Source organism: Artemia sp. Qi Xiang Cuo, chromosome 4 (genome assembly GCF_049724085.1).
Source record: "Artemia sp. Qi Xiang Cuo chromosome 4, ASM4972408v1, whole genome shotgun sequence".
NCBI lineage: Eukaryota > Metazoa > Arthropoda > Branchiopoda > Anostraca > Artemiidae > Artemia > Artemia sp. Qi Xiang Cuo.
This window is the reverse complement of record NC_142797.1, coordinates 25,636,881-25,660,139: the sequence shown is the minus strand read 5'-3', so window position 1 is coordinate 25,660,139 and position 23,259 is coordinate 25,636,881. Positions and strand designations below refer to the sequence as shown.

Sequence of the window (23,259 nt, the reverse complement as noted above, 5' to 3'; positions counted from 1 at the left end):
ATCCACAGTATTGCAGGTAGACAATAGAATATTAAGCTGAAACTCAGGGTATGTTCAGGGGGATTCTCCAAAGTGATAGGAGGCCATCCCCTCGTCCAAACCCTTTTTAGATACCCCCCTCCCCAGCAATGATCGACATTTAAAAAAGAAGAAGAAATATTTCATTCAAGATGCTCAAAAGATCTAATAACTCTAGCCTGGGGCAAGGGTTGTAAATTCTGCAATTCGCTCTTTGTATATATGTTACTGTGAAAGATAAAAATTGGAGAATTTCGACATTCACTGGTGAATGTCGAAATTACTTTTTTTTTCTCCTTGGATTTAGTCAGCTTTTTCAGTTTTATGCAAGGTTTGATGGTGACAGGTTAGGTTAGCTTAAGTTTTTAACCCATTTCTAGGATTTATAACCTAATTTAACCTAATCTAACCTAACTTTAACTTTTAGTATCAAACCTTGCATAAGACTGGCAAAGCTGATTGAATCCGAGCAGAGAAAAAGGAATTTTGGACATTAACCGGTGAATGTCTGCATTTACCAGATTTCGGTCTTTCACCCTAACATATTTACATATATGCAATGCATCATTTAGAAAGGGGAATTGTCGATCGTGGGTGAATCCAAAATATTAATGGGTGTGTCCAAAAAATCTATGGGTGTTAAGGTGAAACTTTAGGGAATGCTGAGGGGATGCTGTACTGAATAAAAAAAACCTCTGTGCATCCAGGCTAGTAATAGGTTGTATTTGTTTTATCTTAGGAACGGAGAAGGGTATTAATTTGAAACTTTCAGGGAAACTACTACTACTATTGCTACTATGATTCGATATACGACTGGTTACAACTGCAAATGTGACTACTTGCGACTGTGACTGCGACTGCTTGCGACTTTGAATATTTTTACTTAGGACTACTTTCAGGAAATGTTGGCGGGATGTTGAACAAAATCAAAACATACTTTGTGCATGCTGGTTTTCATAAAGGCGCATTAATAATTTCTTGAGAACGGCTAAGGGTATTAAGCTGAAACTTTCAGGGTATGTTTAATAGTACTTGGAGGAACAAAGGGCTCCAATTATCCTTTTAGATTGTCCCCTTTCTCCTCAATACTGATCAAAACTCTGAAATAGCCTCTTTATTCAAGGTAGTTAAAGGTCTAATGACTTTTTCTATAAGGATGCCCCCCCCCCACTCCGCACACACATCCCCTGGAAAGGATTGTGAAGTGTTCAGTGTGCCCATTGTTTACATACACTATTTATCATTATTGACGAGGGGGAATATTTGATATTGGGTGTGTCAGAAAAGGCCAAGGTTAATAAGATGATACTTCAGGGAATGTTGAGGGGAAAGTTAAGCTAAATAAAAAGACACTTTTTGTGTCCAGGTTATCAAAAGGGCATATCTGTAATATCTTAGGAATGGCTTAGGGTATTAACTTGAAATTTGCAGGACCACTATTGCTAGTCCTACTGTGAGTGCAACTGCAACTACTTGCGATGGCGACTGTTTGTGCCTGCAATTGTGACTACTTGTTACTAGTGTCAGGTGTGACTACTTGTGACTTCTAGTACTACTACTTGTGGTTGGGACTGCAACTTTTTGTAGCTGCGACCACATGCGACGGCTACTGTGCCTACTTTTGACCGCGGATTTGACTACTTGTATCTGCCGCTGCGTCAACTTGTGACTTTGACAATTTGCAGCCGTAAATTATTTCAGAATTTTACAGACGTACCGCCAAACGGATCAGCCAACTAGAAGTCCCATTTTCAAATTCCATGTTGGAAGGTTCCTTTCATTTTTAATGTAGAAGAAATACATAATATGGCCTCCTAGTTGTATCTCAGCAAAGGGTGCTGACTTTCGATGAAAATTTTAGGATTTTTTTTTTTACCGAAATTAGGATGGATCTGCTGTAATATATATATTTTTTTACATTGTTTTTATGGCCTGTCTTGCTCACACTCTGGAATTTACCTTTTAGGGGTTTTATCAGCGGAGGCAGATATGCAAGATTTTATCTATTTTGGAGTAAAAGTTTAAGAGGGGAACATGTTTTTAAAAAAGGCAAACTATACAAAACATGAAATTACCAAATAAAATCTGCTAAAACGTTGGCCCTGACCAACTTGTACAAGTTCATAAATTTTAGCTTCTGTAATTAATCTGGTAACTTTGTCTATAAATGTTTTAGTATTTTTTGTATGGTGCTTAAAGGTCTTTCTTGTCATATATATATATATATATATATATATATATATATATATATATATATATATATATATATATATATATATATATATATATATATATATATATATATATATATATATATATATATATATATATATATATATATATATATATATATATATATATATATATATATATATATATATATATATATATATATATATATATATATATATATATATATATAAATATATATATATATATATATATATATATATATATATATATATATATATATATATATATATATATATATATATATATATATATATATATATATATATATATATATATATATATATATATATATATATATATATATATATATATATATATATATATATATATATATATATATATATATATATATATATATATATATATATATATATATATATATATATATATATATATATATATATATATATATATATATATATATATATATATATATATATATATATATATATATATATATATATATATATATATATATATATATATATATATATATATATATATATATATATATATATATATATATATATATATATATATATATATATATATATATATATATATATATATATATATATATATATATATATATATATATATATATATATATATATATTTTATAGGAAAAACTGAGAACAGGACAAATACTAATTGTAGCAAGAAACTTGAGTATGCCAAAAAACATATCTCGGATGCAGAAAGTACCTATAGAATCACCGTAAGTTTTTTTTCATTGCTACTAGACTACTATTGAGTGCTGTTTCGTAATCTTCTCAATAGTTTATCATAGTTTTTTATATCATATTTCTGATTCTTTAGTTCCCATGATTACCCCACCTCTTTCCTTTCTTCCTCGTCCAGTTATCTTTTCTTTATTCACCTTTTCACGGCACCTATTGAGATTTCCTGCCACAAAAAAGTCATTACTTCAGAAATTAAATAAAAAAAACAAACAAGTTTTTTCAGCTCTAAGAAGGGAGCAACAATAAGACTTAAAATTAACAGAATGATTATGTGTATGAGGGGGTGATCCCCTCCTCGATACCTTGCTTTTTATGCTAAAGTTTGACTTTTTGTTCTAATTATTTAAGAATGACTCCTGAAACACAAGGGCCGTTTAATTTGAATATTAAGCTTTTTTAAAAGCTCTGAAAAAACTTGAGGGTAAATAGCAAGCTATTGAGGAGAGGACAACCCCCCTCATATACGTAATCATTCTGCTCGTTTTAAGTTTTAATAATACTCCTTACTTTCAGTTGAAAAAACTTGTTTTTTTATTCAATTTCTGATCGTTTTTTTTTTAATAATGCTGGGAAATCTAGGTCCCCCTCCATAGAAAATTCCCTCCCCCTGCTAAAAGTTTCTCTGTGGAAAGATCCCCCCAAGTACCCCCCCCCCCAACAAAAAAAAGAAAAAAAATTTGTATACTTCCCAATAGCCAATGTCATATTTAAACAATGGGCAAAGTTTATAGCTTGCAGCACTTCCCCCTGGGGCGGCGGAGAGTCAAGTTCTGTGGTGAACAAAATGACTGTCCCCAAGTTTTGATCGGACGACTTGGGGAAAAGGGGTGTGGGAGGGGGCCTAGCTGCCATCCAGTATTTTCGTTACTTAAAAAGGGGACTAGAACTTTTGATTTCCGATCAAATGAGCCCTCTCTCGATCGTCTATGATCGCTTGCTCGGAACGATCGCCCCCTGAAAAAAAACAAAAAAAAAACACGCATCCGCGATCTTGTTCCTGGCGAAAAATGCGAAATTCCACATTTTTGTATTTACGAGCTTGAAACCTATACAGTAGAGTTCTTGGATATTCTGAATCTAATGGTGTGATTTTCATTAAGATCACTTGGTGTTTTGGGGTGTTTCACTTCTTTTTGAAAAATTGGGCAAATTTTCCCAGGCTCCTAACTTATGACGGGCAACATTAAACTTGATGAATTTTATATATTTTGAATAAACATCAAAATTTGATTCTTGTGATGTATCCATTGTTATCAAGACTCTGTTTGTTAGAGTTTTGGTTACTATTGAGCCACATAGCTCCTTACTTACAGTTCGTTACTAGGAACTGTTTGATTAACCACTGCATTGAAGTCAGGAAGCCTACTGCATTCAGTCAGATTTAGTTAACCTTACACCAGGGAACATTATAAAAAAATATTAAATAGAATATACCAGGCATAGATAGTTCATTTACAAAAATTCTCAAACATGTCCCCCCTCTCTATTATACCCTCCAAACTCTTCGCGAGTTTTTCTATATATATAAAAAAGCTTGCAATTGTCAAGAAAAATAGTATTCTTTGCCAAGTCTATAAAATAATATTATGGAAAAGGATATGAATTATTTGCAAAATAATTTTAGATAATTGAGAAACACAGCTCTGGCTTCCTTTCAGTAGTACCCCGCCCTTCACGTTTTCAGGACGCAAGCCTTTTGTGATCACACCTGTATTTTTGTTAAACTTTATTATGTTACTCTAACAATAATTGAGAGCGAACCTCTTAGCTCATGGCCTCCCTACCCTACTCTCCTCTTGATCTTACTTGGGTATAAAATGTACATTATATTTCTCTGTCCTATGTGCAGGGATGCAATGAAGTAAAAAATTTGCTTCTAATTGTCTAGCTCAGAAGAGGGCATTAAGAAGACTGTAAATGAGGGATGAATAGAAAACTGTAATTATCCTTGCCAAATTGGTATGTTCGATTCTTTCTTTCAAAGATTTTTTTTTTTAATATTTAGAAATTTTTATTAAAATCACCATCTATGATTTGGGGAAAGATGTGATTAAGGATTCTCAAATGTTATCCTGTAGTATTTTAACTGAAAAATAAACCATAAGTCACAAGTTTATGAAATAATTTCTTTCCTCCTAAAAATCCACCACAAAATTTTACACTTCTACTGGATTTGTGGTTACCCAAATGCGTCAGACTGTCCAACCAGTTATCCTAGTCAGAATGAAAAATTCAACGAAAATCCAACTTATCCAAGTTAAACAAGATTTATCCAAGATAAAACAAGAACGCGGAGCTTCCGGACACATCCAAACAAATTACAAATTTTATGCAAGAACTGTAAATTTCCTAGAGAAATTGTCTAGAATCAGTATAGAAATATATATTAGGAACAATAGTAGTATTGCCTTTACGGTGTTCTCTAGGATGGGAAATTATCGTGACAAGCTGTGGTGCTATCTGACAATTTCAGGTGTTAACAGACAATGTGACAGTACAAATGGATTGGGAAAGCAAGTACCGTCTTAAGAAAAGAAAAAAGAAATGAAACAAAAAATTTTTCTGTCCACCACTGACTTTGATTTGCTTCTTAATCTAATAAATAGTTTCCTCAAGTGTGAATGCGATCTTGCAGATTTCCCCTGAACGTCATAATCTTAGCTTGCTGGCTTTGCTTTGCTTGTCAAAGCGTGAAGGCCCAATTTACTACGACACTCAATTGAGTAACCAACAGGTAATTTACCCTCTTCTGCTTGTCAGGATGAAATGTAATCACTGGATAGGGGCTGAAAACATTGTTTCAAGACAGTAAAACAGTAATTGGGCCAAAAGTTCGTCTTTCAAAAGAAGATGTAATATTTGTTTTCCTTATGACAGAATAGTTACCTTTCCTGACCCGAGACACCTGACCATCTCCTTTTCTTTTGTGAACGTTGATCTCAAATAGCTAGGGGCATTCAATCCATCAAATAATGCACCGTGTAACTTTTTCTTTCTTTTAGGCTAACCGGCGGCAACTTGTCAAAGACGTCAGCAATATCTGTTTATTTTATCTCCTTGATTCGTTGCACAGGTAAGTTCAAAGATCTTTAATTGTTGGTATTAATATATGGCTCCACATTTCGTATTCATAGTTGTGTTTATTTGTGAGTATGTGATTTCTATTTGATATAAAACGAATAAAACAGTTTCCACAGTTGCTTTGTTTTTGACTTTGTACAATCGGTATCGCATCACCCAACGAACTTAACGATAATGCTCCTTGACTGTTTGAATTGTGCTGATCATAAATTCATGTAATTGGAAATGCCTACTTTCAGCGTAAAATGTCCTTCAGTACACTTGACATATTAGCGATGGCCATTCCAAGAAAATGATTGACTGTGCCAAAATCTTTAAATGCTGTAGGTAATTGCTGAAGAACTGTTAGACTCGTTGGTCAACCGAACTCTATGATATGTCTCTATATGTCTGCCTGTATGCTCAGCAGAAAAAGAGGGTAAATTGCTCCACATGTTCGAAAAGGGAAGATGCTCGATGTGAATGATAGCACAGGCTAAACTCACAGACTAACAAACTTATTCATCATCATTTGATCTGATGGAGTTTGGAGGGAAAAAATGAAATCAAAGTTGTCGGAAAAAAAGATATGAATGTTATGTTTTAACCTTTCAGAGATCTATTGACAGCGAAATTCTCACGCTAGGACAATTCCCCTATAAGAGTGGGATGTTCATGAAACTGATTTACCTCTTCGCTTGCTTCTGGGCTTTCATTTAGTGATCAAGTCATCTTAGACACTGACTTTCTTAAGGAGCTGGCCATCCTCATTGACTCCATGGAAGAGATTCTGGAAGCGCTCCGTTTCTAGTTAAAAGGAGTTAGTAAAGTTGACTTGCAGATAATCTTAAGCAAAACTTAGATATTGGCTATTTATCTATCTTGTTGTTGTAAAATCTCGGATAAGTCTGAACAACGTACAAAGAATTTGACGTTTTCTAACAGTTTACCTACTTAAGCTCAGTAATATCTTTAAATCTACTGCTTCTCTTTGAATTGCAAGTAAGAACAGCAACGGGTCAACGACACCTTTTACCATGAACAGACTTTGCTAAAACCACAAGCTAGAGCAAATTGTCAGTCTCTTAACAAAATCGCGTATTTCCAACTCTGTCGCTACTGAGTGACTCTTGGTGGATCTGAGGAGCGGCAGCTCCGAAGGCCATACACATTTCCCAGACGAAAAGCCTCATGAGGATCAATACTCAGGACGATGTAGCTTCGTTAATAACGAAAACCTACTAGATCTAACCGAACATTGTTTATTTTCTTCCCTAGTAAGTTTTTGAGTCTTGCGCTGGTATTCATCTGCTTCAAAAATCCCTACACCCACCGATAAAAATTATATGCGACCCCTTCATAGAAGCTGGTTGGGGAATACTGCTTGCCTACGATTCTGGTGATGTGATATTTGAGTGGGCAAGGTACTAGTGCTTACTATTGACTAAAGTCAATAGAAATGACCGACTTTACACTACGTTAAGTAAAGCCCGTTAGGAAAGGATAATCTAGCCTCCTAAGAGTCCCTGGAAAAGAATGCATTAGTTATCAGTGGCAATCTAATGTCAGGTGGCGCAGTTTGTTGAAACCGCATGGCGTTGCAACTTTGTTCGTCTTTTCTCTTTTGTATTGGTTTCAATTCTGTTTTTCCTCTTTCTTCTCTATTTTACCCAGTGAGAAATTTCTCTTTTACTCATTCTGGCTAAACTTTCAAAAATTGCATCAAGAAATATATCCGTAAATATTTGTGAAAATTTTCTTACGAATAAGGCTTAAACTCTAGATTCCAGTTCGTCTACTGCTATTAGTTTGCTTATAGCACAAATTTTTGTGAACAAAAATTTGGACAAATTTTTGTGATGGCAATTTGATGTTTATAGTCGTCTTTAAAGCCATCGTGCAAAACCTTTTGTTTGTTAATTGTGATATTTTAGACAAAAGTAGTCCATTCGATGGTATATTTTCAACTTGTTAATTCAAGTAAATGCACGTGGTGCGTCAAAACAATTGTATTTACATAAATAGTGCATTGCGATGTTGCACTTTTTGTTTGTGTTTTTGTGTCTGTGTGTGTTTGTGGGGGGGGGGGGGGTCTAGATCACTTTTGGGATTGAGACGTTAACTCTTTTTATCTGAATGTAAAAGTAGTGTTAAATTTTTTCATAAGGATCAACCACAAGGAATTTCGACAAGTCTCAATTCTCCCAATGAACCTGCTTTCAATGAATTTTATTTCGGTGAAATTTATTTTCCTCCTCTCTAGGAAGGACAGTGTTGATCTGTAGTGACGCTTGATATAGGCTCGCATTTTTAATTATCTTTTATTTATCATGATGTTTATATTTATTATTATTATTTTTATTATTAATTAACAAACTTTTTCCACAAAATAAGTTTTTCAAAAAAAGTAAAAACTCCATTAAACCAAAAATGAACAAAAACAGAATCAAATAATCTACCAAGCATACAACTACCCCAAATCAATATCAATAAGTAAATGAAACCCAAAACAAACATAAATTACAGTAAATAACAGAGTCAAACTCAAAACGAACAGAAATTAATACGAGTAGGGTTCTAAAACCCTATGTTTTCTAAAAGCCAGAATATAATTTGCACTTTACTGAAAAAATTCAAATGAGTTTACTGAAAACAAATGTTCATTGTCAGTTTAATATACATATGCTAATATTTATTCCTTAAAGTCTTAATTAATTTTTGATTTCTTAAAGTTATAAAAATTAAAACATTTACAATCTTTTAATTAACAAAGAATTTTTTTCAATAAAGTACAAATTATATTCTGGCTTTTAGAAAGCATAGGGTTTTAGAACCCTACTCATATTAATTTCTGTTTGTTTCGAGTTTCATTTATTTATTGATACTGATTTGTGGTAGTTGTATGCTTGGTAGATTATTTGATTCTATTTTTGCTCATATTTGGTTTAATGAAGTTCTTTACTTTTTTGAAAAACTGGTTTTGTGGAGTATTTTAAAAAAAAATTAATTTCTGTTCGTTTTATATTGGCATAGTCTTTTTCAGGGAAAAAGACTGATCCTCTTCAAAAGTCAAACAATCATCCTAATGGTTACAAAAACATTAAATACCCCTGGGCATAACTTACAACCCTTGCCCCTAATCTCTGGGGTTTGTTTCAACCCAAAAAGTCTTGTTATATGATATTTAGGCTATTATGAATAGAATGGCTATCTCAAAATTTCCTTTAGATACATTTTGGGACAATACGATGTGTATGTGTGTGTGGGGGGGGGGGGTTGCTACCCTCTGATCACTTTGGCTCTGAAAATGAGCACTAGAGCCTCTGACTACCAATCCAATGAGCCCCCTCCGAAGTTTATATGACCATGGTTTTTATAAAAACCTTATATGCCCCCAGGGCATAACTTACAACCCTTGCCCTAAGGACTGGGGGGATTTGTTATACTCAGACATAATTTCCAGACTTTTCAAATACATTGAGCAAAATATTTCATCTCGAAATTTTGATTGGAAGTGTTTGGGGAAATGATGAGCGTGGGAGGGGAAGGCATTTCTCCTCTGGTCACTTTTGACTAATAAAAAAGGACTAGTACTCTCAATTTCCAGTCGAAACAGTCTGTTTTGAAAAATCTATGACAAAGCTTTTCACAAAAACCTTATATGCCCCAAGGACATAACTTAGGACCCTTGATCTTTGAGCTATGGGGGGAAGGTTTTCATCTTCAAAGACAAAATCTCCAAACCTTTCAACTACGTTGAACAAAATGGTCATATCAAAAAATTGATTGGAAATGTTTGAGGAAATGATGGGCCTGGGGGGGATGATTCTCCCTCCGATTACTTTCGACTATTATAGAGGGTAATAGCCCTCTCAATTTCCAATCGAATGAGCTCTTTTGTAAATTTTTTACCCCAAAGCTTTCTATAACACCTTAAATGCCCCCAGGGCTTACATTACAACCTGAGCCCTGTTGTATTTTTTTGGGGGGGTGAGGGGGGTCATACTCAAAGACAAGTTCCAGGTCCTTCAACTGCGTTCAACAAAATGGCTATATCAAAATGTTGATTGAAAGTGTTTGGGGAAAATGATAGGCGTGGGGAGGGGGGGGGGGGGTATTCGCCCTCCGATCGCTTTTGACTATTAATAAGGGCATTAGCCCTCTCAATTTCCAATTGAATGAGTCATTTTTGAATTTTCTACGACAACGCTTTCTATAAAAACCTTATGCCCCCAGGGCATAAGATAAGATAAGATGTTAATTTCGAAAAATGACTATCACAAGCCCCGAAGGCCTGAATTTGCATTTCAGGGTCATATAATAAAAAAAAGACATAGAGATAGCACCACAACCAAAAAACTGGCTAAACAATGCCAAAAACAATAATATCAGAAAGGCAAAGCCATTCATTAGTCTAAAAACCAAAAGTGTCAAATGTAAGAAAGTTAAAAAGGCACAAATTAAAACAAACCAAAAAAAAATTGAGATAAACATAATTTTAAAAAGGTTTAAAAGAGAGTATATAAAAAGGGGAGGGAACAGAAGAGCTAAACGGACACCAACATGGGTATCACCAGTAAAAAAAAAAAAAAAAAAAAAAAAACAAAAAAACTAGTGGTTTATTTGTTCAGTAATGAAGGGGACAAAGGTTTTTTCATATCTGGAGGTTAAACAACGGATGGGGGGAAAGATAGGGATAGGTTCAGATACAGTACGTGGCAGGCGGTGTCTGGATGGGGAGTGTCTTTTGGGGAAAATGTTTTCCGTGCGAGGGTTTATTATTGCATTTTTTGCAAAATGGAGGCACAGCGTTTCTCTCCTGTGCTCAAGAGTTTCTAGCTTGGCCTTTTTAGAAGGAGTGAATATGGTACCAAAGTTTCTTTAAAAATTATTCTTAGGGCTCTTTTTTGAATAGATTCAATTTTATCTGATTTATCACGGGAGATGCCAGGATGCCAAACTGGACAAACATATTCAAGATGCGGGCGGACATAGGAAGTATAAATTCTTAAAGAATGGGATGGGGGGACGTTAAATTTATCCAAGAGCTTAAGGAGAGACATGGATGCATTAGCTCTACGGACAATATCTTTCACGTGGATATCCCACTTTAAATTAGAGGAAATTGTAACCCCAAGTAATTTAAAGGAAAACACAGAAATATCTGGGGGGATAGGGTCAAGGAAGGCGAGAATAGATTTCAAGAAATTTATCGTCATTATATTTGATTTAAGGGAATTGACTTTCATATTTAGGTTTTTAGCTTCATCAGAAATATGGGATAGAACTTTCAGGGGGTCAGTTTTAATGTTCCTATGACGTTCCTCGAAGATCGAGAAGTCATCAACATATTTCCACCTTTGGAGGTCGTCCATACCAATATCGTTATTCATTACTAGAAATATAAGCGGTCCCAAATAAGGTTCCTTGAGGAATTCCACAATATATAGGGAGGGGGTTAGAGAAAATATTTTTGTATTTAACAACTTGGGATCTATTTGAAAGAAACGATATAACAATATTTACTAACAGAGGATCAAGTTTAAAGTTAACCAGTTGTGAACGAATTAGGATTGTGTGGTCAACCAGGTCAAAAGCTTTTTGGAAATCAACTAAGACAAGGTTCAGCCAGACATTTGGTTTATCAAGGTTACTTACGAGGGTATGCATTAAGTGCACAAGGTAATGGGTGGTGGAAGTTTTCTTTAAGTTACAAAACAGCCGGGTGTCAATACGCGGACAAATTTTATCCTTAAGCCAGTCACAGAGGAAACCTTCATAAAGTTTGGAAAAAAACAGATGTGAGCGTAATGGGGCGAATGTTGGCGAAAGTCAGACTGGCGCATTTTTTTAGGGACAGGTGTTATAAAACCTTGTTTCCAGCAACTTGGGAATTTACCAAATTTTGTGATATTGTTGAAAATATTTGATAAAGGCTCAGCAATTTTGTCCGAAAAGGCTTTAATCAAGTCAACTGGGATGTCCAAGGGACAAATACTTGATTTTCTTAGCTTAAGAATATTGATTGTAAAATCAGAGGGCGAAATAAAGGGGAAGGAATTACTACTAAAAATAGTTGGAATTGAGCGAGTGAAAACGGGGAGACTTGGCCTAATAGAATGACGGTACAAGTTCTGATCATTGACAGTCTGATTAATGGGTTCATGCAGATAAAAATCAACTTCGGAAGGACCTTTTCCGCATATGCCTTTAATTTTTCTGTACCATTGCTTGGGCTTGTTAGAACAAATATCTTTGACTTTACTATTATAATAATTAGAAGCTGCTTTTCTTAATTTTTTCTTTTGGAATTTTCTTAGACTATTAGCCTCAGTAATACGACCTGCTTTGAAAAAATTGATTTTTTTTCTTACAAGTTTTTGAAAAGACTCAGTAACATAAAGCTTATATGTAGAACACGTTTTAATTTTTTTCTCAGGGAAGTGGAATTCATAATTACTCCTCAATAAATTTTGGAGGAACAAAGCCATGTAGTCAACGTCATTTGTTTGATACACAGTGAACCAATTTTCATTAGTAGTTCCGGAGCAAACATTTAAATGTCCTGTATCGGTGAGTGTTAAATACGTAGTTTAAGATATAGAAACTAACTTTTTAACTTTGGCCAGTGGAGATAGGAAACGGTTAAAGTGGTAAATACCCACCAGAGGAGGCAGAATGGAGATAGGTTTGTAAAACTTTGAAAGATTAGTGCAAATCAAATCAAGAGTAGTATTGCCTTTTGTAGTAGGGACATTAACGACCTGTTTTAAATTAAAAGCGTTACATGTAGAATCAAGTCTTATATTGTTTGCGTCACCCATCAGGAAAATTCCTGCATTTGGGTATTTTGATAGTACAAAGTCAGCACTTGCATTTAATTTTTCGATAAAACTTATTTTGTCAGTGGATCTCGGATTTGGGGAGTAATAAAAACAACAAAGGACAAATAAATTAAAAGGACGCGGCAAGACTTTAGGTCGAACACACACCCACATAACTTCATCAAAGGGATTAAGACACTGAATTGGGATTTCACTTGGATATAAATCATTACGGATAAAGAACAGAATTCCGCCACCTTTCTTACCCAGAGGGTGGTTTTCTGGTCTGAGTTTAATAAATTGATAAAAATTGTTAATCTTTAACATGTGCAAATTTTGAGCTTCAACTTCAGTAATAGCGATTACATCTAATCTATATATTTTAGAAAGGGTGTCTCATTCATTGATTTTTTCAAAGTTAAGGCTTTCAGCGTTGCTCAACAAAAGTTTGGGGAATCGAAAGCGACTTGTGAAGGTACCGTTTTTACACTTTACTTTTTTTATATCGCAGATGGGGTCTGGGGCTCTAATGGATTTTTGGACGGAGGCGAAAGATCGATTGTGATACCAAGGGACGGGGGGATCAAATACATATTTATCATGAAAAATTATATTTGTTTGAGCAGGTACTAGTGGATACTCTAAACAGTGGTATCTATTTGAGGTTTTAGAAACTCTGCATGGAGATGTTAAAAGAGGATCATTCTGCCTGCTTACTCTTAAACCAGAGTCATAGTGGTAGGGTAGCCAGGGGGGATAAAGTGCAAGGGAAGGGAGAAAGGTATCCTGGTGATCTGGGAATAAGTCAAGTTGGGAGTGTTCTTTAAATGGGGGGGGGGGGGGGGGGGGGGGCAAGATGATGCTGAGGGAGGGAAGTACGGTGGGGGGTCTCTGAGAGGCGAGGGGTTGGGTTTGTTTCGGCAAATAACGGGTGGAGTCCAGAAACCGGCCGGTAACTTCTTGGACGCACGGAGAAGAAAGGAGTCAAAAGGAAGTGGATTTTTGGGAGGAATATGAGTGGGGGGGGGGGGGGTTTGGGGATGGTCCGAATTGAGTGAAGTGATTTTGGGGGTTGGACTGACTGGGCACGCGTAAGTACTTGGGGCGGAGGATTGTTTCGAGGGATGGATTCCTGTGGTATACTGCTGTGTATCGGGTATGCAGGGGGATAAGACTGAAAGTCAAATGGAACACGAACAAGGGGAGGGGGGGGGGTCGTGAATTATTTCGGCGTCGCTCTAAAAAAAGTTTGGTTTTAAAACTGTGCTCCAATCCGGAAGATGCATGAGCAAAAGTACACGACATATCAATACAAGATACAACAGAACAAAGATCAACATGGTCAAAAATACACTTATAAGAGACACAAACTCCCGAAATAAACTGATGACAAATATGCAGAAACTTGCATTGTTTGCGAAACTTGCAGAAACCACTATCAAAATGCTTGCAGATCACATTTTCCTTTCTGCTTATTTTTATATTTATTTCACTTTTATCCTTCACTTTCGTAATTTTTTCAAATATAATAAAAATTTTATCGTCTGGTAATGACTTCTCGATAACCTTTTTGTTTAGTTCATTATCACCTGATAATTTATGTGAAAAGCGGGAAGTCGCTGGACTATTCACGAACTCAAGGGCGTCATCAGTTGTCATACTACACGTAGGTATTTGTATGCTCTCATGGGATATTCTGCAATTGATGCTGGATGTGCTGAACTCAAATAGTTGATTTCCTAGTGTAATAATAATTGCTTCGTTTTTTTTTAAATCCTCTTGTAATTTGGTGATTTTCGATTTAAGGGTTACTTGATTTTTTTCTAGACTGCAAAGTTCTTCTTCAATAAGGAGATGGTGGAATTAAAGGCAGATGATATATTCACTCGTTTGTTATAATCCAAGATCGTATTCATGAGTTGTATTGCTACGAATATTTTGTTCATTGAGAAAAATTTCATATTGTTTTTTCAAATCTTCTTTGGCAAGTTCATTCACAGAGTTTTTATCTAACTGGGACTTGTATTTATCTTGGAAATCAGCTAGCTGCCTGGTTTATTTAACACAGTCAACACAAGGGGGACTGGGCGAGCTTGATTTTTTTAATTTGATTTTGGGGTTGTAGGTTTTGTGGGCGACTTGGGCGTAGAGCGTGGTTTAGAGCCAGTGGGTGGAGAAAGTGATGATAAAGGTGTTTCAGGGTCCTCATTCAAAGAACGGGGGGGACTAGCAGTTTAAACATAACCACTCACCACTCACCACATTGTTTTCTCTCCTCAATAGCAATGCCTGAATACTTTGGACGAAACCACTGTTGACACCGAATGCACTGTTCTACTAGCGGCACGAAGTCGGTACTTACGGCATGGGAATTTCATTGGCTATAACATAATAGCGAAACAATAGGTCCAGGTAATATAGCTTGAAACTGTTCAATGACTGAAACTTGGATTATAATAACTTCCAAAAACTGGTTTCAAAAATTTAACCCAGCATAGGTGTTAACAGGTCAAATGCCAGAAAGTGACAGAAAGTTGGGCATAACTTATAACCCTTACTCTGAGGGCTATGGGGGGTTGTTGTTATCCTCAAAGACCGAATTTCGAGAACTTTCAGCTACGTTGAAAAAAATGGCTATCTTGCCCTCCAATCACTCTATTATTACAAAGGGCACTAGCCCTTTCAATTTCCAATCGAATGAGCCCTTTTTGAAGTTTCACTATCTAGTCACGCATGCCTTTCCAAAAAACTAACACACAAGTACTTTTCCAATAAGAGAGTCATTCTTACTCCCACTATTTACCGTGCTATTTAAACATTTTTGCCTTGCTCAATTACTCGGATTATCTGTCTTGGCTTTTTGCCTACAATTAGTCATGTCTTGATTCCTACTGCAAAATTATAGATACTGTTCTCTTCGAGAACAGTATCTATAAAAACCTTACATAACATCTATACATAACTTACAACCCTTTCCCTAAGGGGTATAGGGGGTTTGTCATCCTCAAAGACATTATTTCCAGAACTTTCAACTACGTTGAGCAAAATGGTTATCTCAAAATTTTGATTAGATTTGTTTGGGGAAAAGTTAAGCGTGACAGGGGGGTTAGTTGCTCTCCAATCACTTTCGACAATTTAAAAGGGCACTAGCACTCTCAATTCCCCATCGAATCAACCCTTTTTGAATTTTTTACGACAACTCTTTCTATAAAAACAATATATACCCCCAGGGCACAACTTACACCCCTTGCCCTGAGGGTTGTGGGGGGGGGTGTCATCCTCAAAGACGTAATTTTCAGATCTTTTAACTACTTTGAACAAAATTTCTATCTCGAAACTTTGATTGGATGTCTTTTGGGAAATAACGGGCGTGAGAGGGGGGTTTGTTGCCCTCCAATCACTTTCGACTATTAAAAAGGGCACTAGCCCTTTGAATTTCTAATTGAATGAACCCTTTTTGAAGTTTCTACGATAACAATTTCCATTAAAACCTTATATGCTCCTCAAAGACATAATTTCCAGATTTTTTAACTACGTTGAACAAAATGGCTATCTCAAAATTTTGATTGGATGTGTTTGGGGAAATGGTGGGCGTCGAAGGGGTGTTAGTTGCCTTCCAATAACTTTCGGCTATTAAAAAGGGCACAAGCCCTTCTGATTTTCAATCGAATGAGCCCTTTTTGAAATTTCAACGACAACTCCCTCGATACGAGGCGCCCTGCTCTAAAACCGAGAAATCAAAAAAAATAATACATTGTGTCAACATCGTTCTTTACTTAGGCAGCGCTATTGCGCTGGCTATGATATTACTTATTTATTATGTATATTTATTATATATATTTATATTCATATATTTATTATTTTGTTTCTGTTTTAGAGTCTGCCTACCGACTGCATCTCAGGAGCTTGTAAAGCTGATAACCTCAATGCATTGTGAGTTTTGTTTGATCGATTGCTTTATTTTGTTTTATTACTTTTTTGTTTAAGGGAAAGGATCTTTATGGACTTTATTTGTGTTTCCAGATTAACACTTTTTTTTATGCCGCCGATTCTGGTTTATCATGAAAAAGTGGTATGAACCAGCCTCTACCACTTTACAAGTCCAAATTCTTTTCCTTTGTTTGGGATAGCTGCTGCTTATGGTCTTTGCCCAGAGCTAAAACGATTATCTTTGCTTGCCCTAGAGCCAGAGTGTAGCCTGTGTGAGTGAAGCAGAGTTGCATAGCTTATGCTTAAGAGGCTATCTGAAGTTGTTCTACCAAGCTTTAACTTCTTCAAGCCATGCTTAACTTTTCAATGGATTGCTACGTTCAGGCGAACAGGTAGGCCGGCATTAGCTCTAAGCTTAGACTTGACTAGCATCCAAAATTACTTATCATGTTTGGTGAAAATCTAGGCCCTTCGCCAAAATATCTTCATTCCGTAGTATATAGAAACTCATAGGGATCCGAAAAGGGGCCTTTTTTTAAGGGCTGAAAAAGTCCTATGATCTGCTGTTACTAATCATTTCTGTTCGTACTTTTGATTGAGTTTCTTGTTTAAATTTCTACGTTTAGGACTGAGATAGAGGCATGAAATCCCATTGTGCCTCCTCGACTTCAATTGTTTATATATATATATATATATATATATATATATATATATATATATATATATATATATAAATTTCTTGTTTAATCTAGGAGGCACAGTGGGATTTCATGCCTCTATCTCAGTCCTGTTTAATTATTTTATGTCAGTTTAGTAATGCCCATATGGCTTCAATGTTTTTTTTTCCAGAGACACTTCATATGGAAGAGGTGGTTGTATAAAAACTTCGGACGGGATTTGTTTGATTGGAAGTCGGAAGCTCTAGTGCCCTTTTTAAGATTCAAAAGTTATCAGAGGGCAACTAGACCGTCTCCTACGTCATTTTTTCCATAAATGCATCCGATAAAATTTTGAGATAGCCATTTGTTAAAAATAATACAAAGTTCAGATACGAAAAACTCCGGAGTCGAAACAATCCCTCAAAAAGCGGTGGTAGGTGTTGAGAGTTATTCTCCGGGAGCATATAAGGTTCTTATGGAAGGGGTGCACGTAAAAACTTCAGAGGGAGCTCATTTGATTAGAAATTCAAAGTTATAGTTTACTTTTCAAGAGTCAAAAGTGGCCGGAGGGCAACCCCCCTCTCCCAAGGCCCTTTTTCCCCAAATGCATCCGAAAAAGATATGAGATAACATTTTCTTAAGAATAGTTCTAAGATTAGATATAGAAAAAACTTCGGGTTCGATACAGCCCCCCAGAGCCCATGGTGGGTGTTTTAAATTATGCCCTGGGGGCGTATAAGGTCTTTATGAATATTGTATTATTATAAACTTCTGAAGGGGCTCATTCGACTGGAAAGCGGAGGTTCTAGTGCCCTTTTTAAGAATAAAAAGTGAACTACCCCTCCCCCCTCTCCCAACGCCGTCTTTCCCCAAATCCATCCGGAAAAAAATTTGAGATGGCTATTTTGTTAAGAATAGTTCAAAAATCAGATAGCGAATACTACGGGGTTTTTCAAGTTATGCCCTGGGGGCTTATAAGTTTTTTATGGAAGAGGGGTCTTATTAACTTCGGAGGGACTCGCATTACTAAAAATTGAAAGTTTTTGTTCCCTTTTTAAGAGTCAATAGTAATCGGATGGCAACTAGCCTTCCGCCACACCCTCTGTTCCCAAAATGTATCTGATCGAGATGTTGAGATAGTACTTTTGTTGAAAATAGACCAAAGATCCAATAACGAAACTTCAGGGTTTTCACCCTCCCCCCCCCCTAGAGCGCGGGGGAAACTGTTGTAAGTTATACCCTGGGGCGGGGGTAAAAGGTTTCTATGTAAGATGTGGTCTTGTAAACTTTGAAGAGGGCTCATTTGATTGGAAAATGAAAGTTCTAGTTTCCTTTTCAAGAGTCAAAAGGACCCAGAAGGTAACTATCCCCGCCCCATTCTCTCTTTTCTCAAAATACATCCGATCGAATTTTTTAGATAGCCATTCTGTTCAATCGGACCAAAGATCATATAATAAAACGCCAGGATTGACGCAAATCCCCAGACCCCGGGGGCGAGTGTTATAAGTTGTATCCGGGGGTATATAAGGTTTTTATGGAAAGGATGGTCGTATAAACTTCGGAAGGGGTTTGTATGATTAAAAATTGGAATTTATAATTACATTTTAAGAGTAAAAAGTGATCAGAGGGCAACTAGCCTCCCTCCCCTAGCCGTTTTTCCCAAAATGAATTCGGTAAAAATTTTGAGATAGCCATGTTGTTCAAAAGAGTCCATTTATCATATAACAATGCTTTAAGGAATGGCAACCATTTCTATTAAAAACTTTTTATGGCCCCGGGGCTTATAATGCCCCAGGGCTCTGGGGGTTGTATAAACCCCGAAGGCATTGTTATAAAATCATTAGACTAAATTGAACACAATGATTATCTAAAATTTTCCATCAGATACATTCTGGGAAAGGAGGGTCTTTTGTCCTCTGATCACTTTTGGCTCTTAAAAAGGGGAACTAGAACTTTCAATTTCTAATCAAATAAAACTCCTCCAAAACTTATACGACCATTCTTTCCCATAAGACCTTATATACACCCAGGGAATAACTTACAACCCTTGAACTCGGGCTTTGCAGGGCCTCGAAGATCACAAGGGCTTCATTAATATCCTCGTGGATCTCAAATTCCCTATCTTCATTGTGTTCCGTCGAGTTGTGCTTGTCGTCAAGTATCAAAATGGCAAGAGCTCTATCAATGATATCATGCGCGCGAGCTGCTCGAGATAGTGCTTTCCCGCTCATGATATGCTTTACTGTATTCTTGGCGTAAATTTGCTCAAGCACTTCTTCTAATCCAGTGTCTTCCATAATGCGTCCGATTGAACACAAACAGCGATGCGAGCGTGAAATCCTCCAAGTAAGATAGTGAGGTCTTTCAAAGAGCTTCCAGTCGGCTCAGAGTCCACAACTGTCATAGCCTTCCAGTAAAGGGGCTGATCAAAAGTCACTACAGCCGCGACATTTTGTTTCCTTGCCTGTTCACACACGTAAAGCAAGGTTGAGTAGACACAAGATTGGTTACTTGGGTTATAGTCAATCATTGGATGGAAGAAGACGGCAGGTTTTCCAGGGTGAGATCCCTTGTGTACTGATTGCATGAATCCAGACCAGTTTGGACATGACTGTCTGAAAAACCAAGACGAATACCATAATAAGTCGGTGCTAGAATCGCGAGGCTCATTCAGTCGTGACAGCACGGGGTTTTTACAGGACGTTCGGGTCCGTCTGTCGGGCTCTGTTGTAAAAGTGAAAGGGCAAGGATGACAAATCTTTTATATCCTCAGCAGAGACCTCTTTTCTAGGAATGAACCTTGATACTTTTCCAGGCACCGGAGTGATGGCAGAAATAATCCCCATTCCATGGAAAGTACCGCGTCCGTCTATAGTACAACTGTCATGGTGGTCGACATTGTCAGCGACGTAGTGGAGAAAACTGTTTTCCGGAACGTCTTTAGGTTCCTGGTTTTCGCTGACTGCTGCACATTTTTCGAACCGGAGGACTTATATAAGACGAACAGAAACCAAGTTTGTTCAGCGTGTCGACGAGAAAACGAGAAGCAAAATGGTGGTGCATCTGGACTGCCAGTCCTATCTGCAAAAGGGCGAGTAAGGCACGTGGTCGCATTTCTTGCATTATTGCTTGTCCAATTGAGGCTTGAACAACAGTGCAGTTTTCGCCCGGAATAAGTCTGGAATGTAGCAGATGCAGGGATACTGAAATGAATTCTAAGTTTGTATCTAATCAGTGCAATTCTTCAATGCCCTGATACAGGTCTGAGGGAGCATTCACTGATTTTACTTTGTTCTGAATAATTTTGGCAAGTGTCTCGATCAAATTTAATTTTTCTGTCTCAGGTTCGTGCTCTTTCGGAAGATTGTAATATTCGTGGAGAATGGACTTCGCGTAATCACAGAAAGTAATAACATTGTGTTAACCATTCACATCGGCAATTAAAATTCGTTCGCCATAATGCTCTTCCAATACTCTCTTCAGAAGCTTTGCTCTGTATGGTTCAACATCGTCATACCCGCAAAGAAAGTCTTTGATCTTTTCTGCAATTTCTCGTAAGGTAACTTGCTCATCATACCTGCCTTCGAAGAGCTTGAGGGCTTCCTTAAAGGCTTCTAGTCTCACTTCATCAGGTGGTCTTCCTAATTTTCTCCGTACATCTGATGTACAATTATCATCAATACTGTCTGAAAACCGTTTCGGCCCATCCTTTTTAGTTCAAAAGTTCGTCGAACATTTTCTATAGTAGACTGCATCTGCAGCATTCAAGTCTGAAGTAGCGCTGTTAATGCGACTAAGCACAGTCGTTCCCCAAGTGTCATTCCTTTCACAGCATATCTTGACCACAGTACTTTGGAAGTCGTAGGTTCTCACTTTGCCGTAGACTTCTCTTCTAGAACCTTTGCTGTCAATAATAACAGGTTTTGCACAAAACAAACATAAATTCATTAAATCAAAACACCCTCGTTTGACCTTAGAGTCCGAGGTACTTCGTCTTGACTAGCGTTTGGGAGAGACTTGTTTTTCACAATAACTCACAATACGTTTCTTATCACAATAGTCTCTTCGGCATGCAATGTGAACTTTTTCTCCTGGTACTGCCTGCAGATCGTCCCCTCTTGAAAGACTAGCAAAGTGTACTCCATCCGCAATCCGCAAATTTTTGAGTAAAAACGGCAGTATCATCACTGGCGGTGAGCGGCGAGCAACATATTTTGCAATTCGTATTCATTAGTTTTTTTTAACTTGCTTCAGTTACTCTATAGACCTGAAAATAAGATATTTTTTTTATGTTCTCACGTAGTAGGGAAATGGTAAAGTATACAAGGAAAGGACAATATATCAGTTCCATCTCACGTTGATAGAACCAGAATACTGTCAATCGATAAATAGAACTGACAGAAACTGGGGCTCGTCATACCACCCATAATGATCAGCACCATGGGTGCCCATAGGGGGGGGGGGGTGCCAGCCCCCCTGGCTGGGTGACGGTTTCATATATTTGTATTAATTAAAAAAAATTCCATAGAATAAGTTTTCAAAGAAAAGTAGAGCTCTATTAAGTCAAAAATGGGTAGAAATAAAGTCAAATAGTCTTCCAAACGAAAAACTACCACAAATCACTATCAACAATTAAATAAAATTCAAAATGAACAGAAATTACAATAAATTGCCGAGTTAAACTCAAAACGAGCAAAAATTAACATTAGTAAGGCTGACAACCCCCATGCCTTTTCAAGACTAGAACATAACTTAGGCTTTACTGAAAAAAACAAAAACAAAAAAAAACAAAAAAAAACTGTGTATTGTAAGTTTGATATAGCTATAAACTCGAAACGAAGTGCCGATTAGACCAGGTAAGCCCCCCCCCCCACTAAAATTCAGTCTATGGGCGTTCATGGTCAGCATCCACCCAAAGTCAGTATTAATTGCGGATGATAACTAATCTTAATAAGAATTAGACGCATACCCGAGTCATCGAATGACTACTCCAATGAGCATCCGGTGCGATTCCGCTAAACTTTCATGTCTTTCTGACGACAGCTAGTAGTCACATCACACCTAGTTACTGATCTGCGCCCTGGACGTTCTTCAAGACACTGACAGATGGCTCTGATCTCAAAATAAATTGAGAAGGAGGTTCAATCCCCTCCTCCCTCAAACAATAACTTCGGTTTCAATATTGATTGACCTAAGCTATGGCTTAGCTTCTTGCGGATGAGGCAACATATCAAGTCTATCAAGGCTATTACTCATAATACTGTGTCTGCCAAACTAGCTGATATAACAGTCAGGTACTTTTGAAGATAGATGGCGATCCTGTTGTGTGCGCTGTGCAGCCTGCGTTTTCGAAACCTAACTGTACCTAGTCTTTAATGTGCATTATAGACTAGAATATTCAAGTTTCTATGCGTCTATGCTTAGTCTCTCTTTTTCTAAAGCCTAGTTTTCACAAGTTTGGTTCTCATCAGATAACCAGGTTCCCAACGACTGGCGAAGCAAAAAAGAGCGAGGTACTTCTCTGGTCCGTTGAGTTGGAGATTTTCCTATATTGCTTTTCGCAGGCTGTTCGAAGTATTTCAGGCGTCCATTGATCTGTTCTTTCTGTAAACTTCGGAAGAAAAGCTACTTCCTTTATTTTGGCAATGCACTTATTAAAATCTTATTTTTTCTAGTTTAATATAAGTTAGAGAAGTGCTACAATAAAAGCTACAATAAAATGATACAATGATATCATTTTCGGTTTCAGCGAGTTTATTTATACCAGAATCG

The 23,259-nt window shown here is 36.7% G+C and overlaps 1 protein-coding gene across 2 annotated transcripts in view; it reads left to right on the top strand.

Moving 5' to 3' along the window:
* The window catches only part of LOC148952929 (uncharacterized), a 120,619-nt gene that overhangs the window by 70,830 nt on the left and 26,530 nt on the right, over positions 1 to 23,259 (top strand). For both annotated transcript variants that reach the window (XM_089088192.1, XM_089088191.1), the window contains 3 exons: positions 2,895 to 2,989; positions 6,017 to 6,087; positions 16,776 to 16,831. In XM_089088192.1, the coding sequence (XP_088944318.1) occupies positions 2,895 to 2,989; positions 6,017 to 6,087; positions 16,776 to 16,831 (222 nt within the window). The remainder of the gene's footprint in view (positions 1 to 2,894; positions 2,990 to 6,016; positions 6,088 to 16,775; positions 16,832 to 23,259) is intronic.